The sequence below is a fragment of the Benincasa hispida genome, chromosome 1, assembly GCF_009727055.1.
Source record: "Benincasa hispida cultivar B227 chromosome 1, ASM972705v1, whole genome shotgun sequence".
NCBI lineage: Eukaryota > Viridiplantae > Streptophyta > Magnoliopsida > Cucurbitales > Cucurbitaceae > Benincasa > Benincasa hispida.
In genome coordinates this window covers 54057314-54065506 of record NC_052349.1, presented here as the reverse complement: position 1 = coordinate 54065506, position 8193 = coordinate 54057314, and the positions used below count along the sequence as shown (strand labels likewise).

The window sequence follows — 8193 nt, the reverse complement described above, 5'->3', positions numbered from 1 at the left end:
TAAAAATACAGTTCTTATAATTTGATAAAACCTCATAATAGTCCCTAGACGAAAAAATCCTCATAAATAGTGGACTATTTATGTCAATTTTATCGAGAGCAATATTACGTGGAACTTAAGTTATATTTCTACACATATACAAAAAAAAAATAATAAATTATTTTTAAAAAAAAATTTGACGTGTCAAACTATAATTGGATGCACCATAGATAAGTGCAACCTATGGTACACCCAATTATTTTCTTTTTATCAAATCACAACAATTTAATTGTAAATTTCTCTAACCCATAAGGATCATATTTATAATTTAATTTTTTTTAGGGATCTTCTTAAATATAAAAAAATATTTAAAAATAGTCACGTTACAAAAGTACAAACACTATTTATAAGAATTTTCCTAATTTTTTAGCCAACGGATCTTAATGGTTAAAAATGAAAGTATAAGAAAAATTATTATACAAAGCAAGAAATATATAAACAAAAAAAATATTTGAAGCCATGTATATATTTCTACTTTTGTTAAAATGATGGGAGCACTCAGACTTTTGGAAGTGCACCATAGTGTTCCATTATTAAAATTTATGCTTATTTACCAGTTTAGTCTATTTTAATTTTTCAAAACAATTTTAAAATGCTATCTTAACTCTTAGAGTTAGAAAGTAATTTTAAAATATATTCTTTACACATATTTTTTTAAACAATAGAAGTGGAGAATATAAAACTTCGGTCCCTAACAAATACTATAGGTTAGTTGGACTATATTCACTTTAGCAATATATTCTTTATTTTTGAACTTTGACAAATATCTCAAAAATAGACAAAAGATTTTTTTTATTTTTTTTCTCAGTAGAGAAGAGATTGTATCCATTATATAAAACCTACAATATTTGATTTTCTTCCTAAACATAAGACTTTACAATAATTTTTGTGTAGATTCATTTCTACTCATATGTTTCAAGATCAATTGATTAAACAAAAGAAATGAAAATACAAAATTAAAAATTTAAAAATTATTTTTTTTCAAAATACCAATTAAACAAAAAGCTCATAAACCCATTAAAAATGAGAAACTACCAAAAAAAAAATGACATTTAAAATGTATGGAGTGAGAATTGAAATGGATAGACTATGAAGCACATATACTTCATGTGAGATAAAGAATCCATATCAAATACGTATCAGATACGGATATTTACAGATATTTCTTAGATATGTATCTGACGAGTGATTTGATGTATCTCTTTTTACGCTTACATTTTTTAAAGAAAAAAAAACAAACAACTCATCTAATTTTTTTCAATCTAAAACTAGACAACCTAGCAAAAGAAAATGTACTTTTAATATATGAGTATCATCGTTTTTTAGAAATATATATTAAAATAATATATAAAAAATGACTTATTCTTCAACGTATTCGTATCTTAATTTTTTAGAAATTGACGAATCGTCGTATCCAATTGTATCCATATCATATAGTCGTACGTGTCTGTGTTTCATAATGGATGGAATAGTCAGGAGAGTAAATATTATGAAAATTGTTAAGAAGAAATATAAGAATTAAATATTGTGTATTAAAAAAAGTAGTCTTTAATGTTAATAAAGAAATATTAGAAGCTGATAAATTGATCCGGTGAAGTCGGGGAGTTTGACCACAGAACAATTCTCGGTTTAGCTTTGAAATTCAGACACCTCTCTCTGTTTCTCTACTTTAATGGGGTCTTTAAACCACTCGCTTCTGCCTAACTCTACGCCCTCTCACAATCTCTCCTTCTTCACTCCCATTTATATAATTCCATTCTCCATCCCCAATTCCTTCACATCCCCATCTCCCCATCTCTTAATCCAACCTCACCATCCTCTCTCCCATGGCTGAATCCGCCTCTGCAACCTCTCTGCTCAGAGATGAGCTCGACATCGTCATCCCCACCATCAGAAACCTCGACTTCCTCGAGATGTGGAGGCCCTTCTTTCAGCCCTATCATCTCATCATTGTCCAAGATGGGGACCCTTCCAAGACCATCAAAGTCCCTGATGGTTTTGATTATGAGCTCTATAATCGTAATGACATTAATCGCATTCTTGGTCCTAGAGCCAATTGCATTTCCTTTAAGGACTCTGCTTGTCGATGCTTTGGTTACATGGTCTCCAAAAAGAAGTATATCTTCACCATTGATGATGATTGCTTTGTGAGTTCTTCCCATTCTTTTTGTTCCTTTTCAATGTCTGCCTGCCTGCCATCCATCTGTTTGTGAAAATGTCTCACTCACATGGGTTTCGTTTTTTATAAGCTGTTTAGTTTTCTCCTCATTAGTACTTCATTCATGAATCTGGAGGACTGTTTTTTATGGTTCCCAAGTTTATTTGTTTTACAATTTGATGCTTAGGTTGCAAGTGATCCATCTGGAAAACCCATCAATGCACTTGCGCAACACATCAAGAACCTCCTCTGCCCCTCCACCCCCTTCTTCTTCAACACCCTTTACGATCCTTACCGTGATGGTGCCGACTTTGTGCGTGGATATCCCTTCAGTCTGCGAGAGGGTGTCCCGACCGCTGTTTCTCATGGCCTCTGGCTTAACATTCCTGATTATGATGCACCAACTCAGCTTGTTAAGCCTCTCGAGAGGAACACAAGGTATGGAATACTTTCTAAACCTTGCTCTACTTGGATAGTTAAGTCAAATTTGTTGTCTAATCGGCTTCATTGTCTGAAAAAAGGTTTGTGGATGCTGTTCTAACTATCCCAAAAGGCACTTTGTTTCCCATGTGCGGTATGAATTTGGCATTTGACCGAGATCTCATCGGCCCTGCAATGTACTTTGGACTCATGGGTGATGGCCAACCAATCGGTCGATATGACGATATGTGGGCAGGCTGGTGCATCAAGGTGTGCCCTTCTGCTTCTTTTAATAAACTAAAAAAACAAAACCGTTCTGAATGATTGATTGATCATATATTATACATGTAGATGTAGGTTATATGTGATCTTCCCGAATCATATCTTTAATTCCAAATTATTTTTCAATCCGTACCCAGAAAAGCATTCTGTTAGAACAATTACAGTGCATCTGACTGATAGATTGATCACAAACATGTATATCTAGCTTATGCAAATCCTTTTCATATCGTATTTCTAATCCTGAATTCATTTTCGACCCCAACACATGTGAACAATAAATTGATGGTGTAAATAGGTTATATGTGACCATCTGGGGCTGGGAGTAAAGACAGGACTGCCCTACATCTACCATAGCAAGGCAAGCAACCCATTTGTGAATCTTAGGAAGGAGTACAAGGGAATTTTTTGGCAGGAAGACATCATCCCATTCTTCCAACAAGTGGTTCTTCCAAAAGATTGCACCACTGTCCAAAAGTGCTATATTGAGCTGGCCAAGCAAGTGAAGGACAAGCTTAGCAAAGTAGATCCATACTTCGACAAGCTGGCAGATGCCATGGTGACTTGGATTGAAGCTTGGGATGACCTCAACCCAGCTGGAGCTTCTGCTAAGTTGCCCAATGGCAAAGTGTAATCGTTTAATACGTGCAACTATAGGTGTTCGAGCTTTAATAACTTCATGAGTTTTTTGGATTTTTTATGTACTTTTTTGTTTCTCAATCTACTCTTTGTTATAAAGCTGTAGAAACAATAAGATATGGTGATCAGGTTCTAGTTTGTACCAGAGTTGTGATAGCCAGAAATATAAAGTGATATTTATTTCTCAATGTTCAAGTTGAGTTGTGAGCGACTTCTTTTGTATATGCATTTCATAACACTTAATTTTCTTTTGTTGGAAACATTTTCAATCTTAGTTACATTTCAACAACAAAAAAGAACAGATTCTTAGAACTCTTTTTTTAAGAAAAACATCATGAGGAATGGATGTTAGTTTAAAAATACAATGAAATGTTAGCAAACAAGTTTAGTTATAACATTAATGTAGTACTTCTTAAACATACATTTGTTCAAGTATATTAGTAATATATCAACACTTGATCAAATTTTAATTTCAGCTGTTATATGGGTGTCAAAATCTTACCAACAATTATTTTGAATGGTTACCAACTGGACGAGTTAAATTATTATAAATTGACGATAATTTACTAGAAAAATAATATTCCAAAATAAATTAATACGGATTCAAATTAAATTCATGAATATTAATAAGTGCATGAGTGATAAGGGAGTTTTACTGTTGCCTGCAAACCTCCAATCAAATAAAATTTATTAACTACCAAACTATACAACTATTACTACGATGACATAGCAATAATGACAAGTCCGGATCGATTTGCAAGGAAGTGTGATAGTGTGATAGTGAAAGAAAAAAATAAAAGTAGCGGGTAAAACGTAACCTAAAATATATTGGTCTAGTTTCGGGAGCAAGAGGGATTCCTATGTAATTTCGATCATTGATTTTCGTTAAATAAACATGCATTTGATCTATGTATGCACAACGACTTGCTCGACCTAACCTAATTCAACGATGCTACAGGTAGCAAAATTATTAGATTAAACCAAGTAAATGCCCAAATTAAAAATTGCTACTTTAGTGATTTTAAGCATGCATGAATGAACAACTAAGGAAACGTGCAAGCCAAAATCGATTAGCTAAGATATACATTCATGATAGGGGCGTCAATCCACACACAAATATACATATCTAAATGAAACAAGATTCAAAGAAGGCATAGAACAATATACAAAGTTCATTTAACAAGAAATTTCAAGAAATTACAAAGGTTCTTGCTCCCTAAGGAAAAATCCTCACCTCAACATCTCATAGACAAGAATAAGAGGGGGAGCTCCATTCTTAAGTTACAACCCAAAAGAAACTAAAAATTTGTCCTAAAGATGAAGAAAAAGTGAAGAGGAAGAACTCTCAAACCTCTCCCGGCCTCCATCAAATCCTCCACAAAAAACCCTAAAAGAGAAAGAGATTATTTATAAAAAAAAGGGGCAGTGTCGCGACGCTGGACATCCTTGTCGAAGTGCGGGAGAGGGGGAGTAGGCAACGTAGCACTCTGCCCTACCTTGTATTGTGTGTGCATGTCTGTGTGACACATTTCAGAGCGTCACGACGCTCTCAACTAGCATCGTGGTGCTGTCGCATTTCCTAGCATTCTGGAATTTGCATCACGCGCAACACCGAGCATGGCGCTGCTGCACCAGCTCTTCAAGGGCACAATGATCATTTCATCTCCTTTGAAGCCTTGGGTGCTCAATATCACTCCAAATAGCTCCAAATCAACCCGAACGACCTATAACACTTGGATATGCATGAATTGCTCGAGAACCGACAAAAATAAATATTTAAACACATTAAACCCAATAAGAAAGCGAGAACAGAGACATAAAAAAAGCTATTCTTGAAAGCTATATACATTTGTTCAAGTTTATTAGTTATATCAATATTTGATCAAATTTTAGTTTCAGGTGTTATATTGGTGTCTCAATAGTTTATCAACATTTATTTTGAATGGTTACTAACCGGACTGAATTAAAGTATTATAAGTTGTTGATAATTTATTAGAAAAATAATATTCCAAAACAAAATAATAAGGATTCAAACTAAATTCATGAATATTAATAAATGCATGAGCACAAATTGACTAATAAATTTGGCATATAAATGGGAAAATTTTATATATAAATTGTATAATTTATGTACTACATACAAAGTATCAGATGATTGATATATCAAATATCAAGTAAATCAAATATTAAATATACTACGTATTGTCATTCTCAAAATCCCTCTAAATGGCCGACGTTCGGAGGATGAAATGACCCGGAGAGTTCATAGTAAAGATTGTTTATTGTTAAGAGCGTCTATCTTCTCAGAATGAATCTGCTCAATTCTCAAAGTGCCTATCATTCTCATTCCAAGGAGAGTGAGTCAAAAAGGTGTGTGAAAATCTTTGTGGGCATCAAATGCGCTTCCCAAAACCAAATTTTTTGGTTGGAAGATTATTTGTCATATTCTGCCTACCACTAATTATTTGTTGAAAAAAGGGATTTCTAATAACTTGGCGTGCTTATTTTGCAAGACTCATTTGGAAACAACATGTCATCTTATGGGCAGAGGTTGGTCGTTGCTTGATTATTGGGACTGTTTGCGAAAGATTAATAGGAAAGAAGAGTTTGGCAAAATCGTTACTATGTTGGGAAGTTTTTTGAACAATCGAAATGCCATTCCTTTCCATAATGCCCATGCAGATGCCATATCAATTCTGGAGGTTGTTGAGAAAGATTTGTAGAGTTGTGAGGATAAAATGTGATAAAGGGAACTAACTCAATCACGTGAACTCCAAGAAAGGTAAACAAATTTGGGCTTGGAAGATTGATTGATGATCAAGAACAAAGGAGAATTTGTTTCTAACTTTAAGATTTTGAATTTTCCACAATCTAATTGATTAAACTAGACTTAAAGTCCTAAAACATGCATTCTAAATACAAGAATACAAACAAAAAAAAAAAACATAAAGCTTGAGAGAATAAACTCTAAGAAAATTTCATTTAAATTCAAACGGTTGTTCAAATGACCAAAGTACATAGGTATTTATACTAATTGAAAATACAACTTGAAAGGACACAACTTTTCATCTAATTAACTAGGTTCAACAAAAACTCTTCAATTACATACATGAACCTTAATAAATATAAATACATTGAAATAAATTAATACATCAAGCATTAAATATGTGAATGGATATGAATTTCCAGATTCATTAGGACTTTTGGGTGTCCAAGTGACTCTTAGAGTTTTAGGGTTGCAAATCTTCATGATGGGATGGAAATTTAGCTTGGAAGCAAGCATTTAATCCCTCTTCAAGTCTTTTAGCTCTAGCTCTTGTCATTGGTTCTTGAGGCATAATGATTGTCTCATGATTGGATTGATTTAGAAAGTTCTCTCATGCATTTTTAGCATGAGCTTCAATTGAGCTAGTTTGAGCTTTGTGAGCTTCATTTTCCACTTCATTTGAGCTAGTTTGATCTTGTTGAGCTTCTCGGTTGGTCAGCTCCTTATCATTCTCCCCCTCTTCAAAAGGATTCATCCTCGAATCACAATTTCCTACATCAAACAAGTATAAGTCAACAATATTAACTGTAGCACTCACTTGATACTGACTCGGAAGATCAATTTTGTATGCATTATCGTTGACCTTTTCTATGAAGGAAATCAAATCCGAGATTTCCATGAGCAGCAGAAAATAGATCATTCCAAATTACAATCATGTATGGACATTAAAATTACTGTCTTAAAACAAAACATACAGTTATGCAATTCATATAGAAATTACAGCATGATACAATCGAATAAACAAGGAGAATGCTACGAACATTTGTCAACTTGTCTCCACGCTCCTTGCTCATGAACGCTCGAACACAGCAACCTCGAACGCTCGAACAACACGACTGCAATACAACACGAACACTTCGCACTCGTCTTCAGCGATCGTCTCGCTCACGAACTCCCCAGCAACAAGAACGGCCTCCACAGAACCTCGACGGTGCCGAGTTTAGTATGACACCACCAAGATAATGCCCGCCTTACTAAACGATCGCACACCCGTGTTGCCTAAACTGTTGGGTTTTATGTCCTAAAACTCGCAGTTTGTAAAATGATAAACATTTTCTATAATCAATAAACTTATTATTGATTTCATAAATTGTATGAAAGTCTAAATCCAATAAACTAAGACCCATGACTATTACATGAGTACTTGAACTTTATGTGGAGACATAAGAGTGGATCAGGTCTGAGTAAATAGTCAAAATGATCTATGATACATGAATAAGGTTGAGTATCTTATTTTGGTAATACCATTAGATGCGGCCTACTCTGTAGCTGTTACAAAGAGTTATAAAGTACTACATACGATGTGATTCTAATTCGTGCATGTTATGACATGAGGAGTGAGGAAATTCTATACAATGAGTTTGCATAACATCGGACCAACAAATAAGTCACTCTTACTTTATAACGTTGTTTACTGTATAAGACTAACTGTTTCACCTAGATGACCAAGGTAACTCGATCTTAATTCTGAGCTAACTATGAACTTCTATTTATTCGGGATTATCCTTAGATTTGCATAGGTGAGGGTTGGCTCAACAGCGCCGGCTTAATAAGACTCCCATTTCAGGGATAAGACCTAATAGATAGCTGGGGACATAGGGTGCAAGAAGGA

At 34.2% G+C, this 8193-nt stretch overlaps 1 protein-coding gene across 1 annotated transcript; it reads left to right on the top strand.

Moving 5' to 3' along the window:
- The first annotated feature begins 1713 nt into the window (after positions 1 to 1713).
- LOC120070695 (probable UDP-arabinopyranose mutase 2) lies at positions 1714 to 3735 on the top strand. The gene is made up of 4 exons (XM_039022542.1): positions 1714 to 2186; positions 2385 to 2635; positions 2719 to 2887; positions 3195 to 3735. The coding sequence occupies exons 1-4, from the start codon at positions 1866 to 1868 to the stop codon at positions 3528 to 3530; spliced, it is 1077 nt and encodes a 358-aa protein (XP_038878470.1). The 5' UTR covers positions 1714 to 1865; the 3' UTR covers positions 3531 to 3735.
- Positions 3736 to 8193: the final 4458 nt, after the last annotated feature.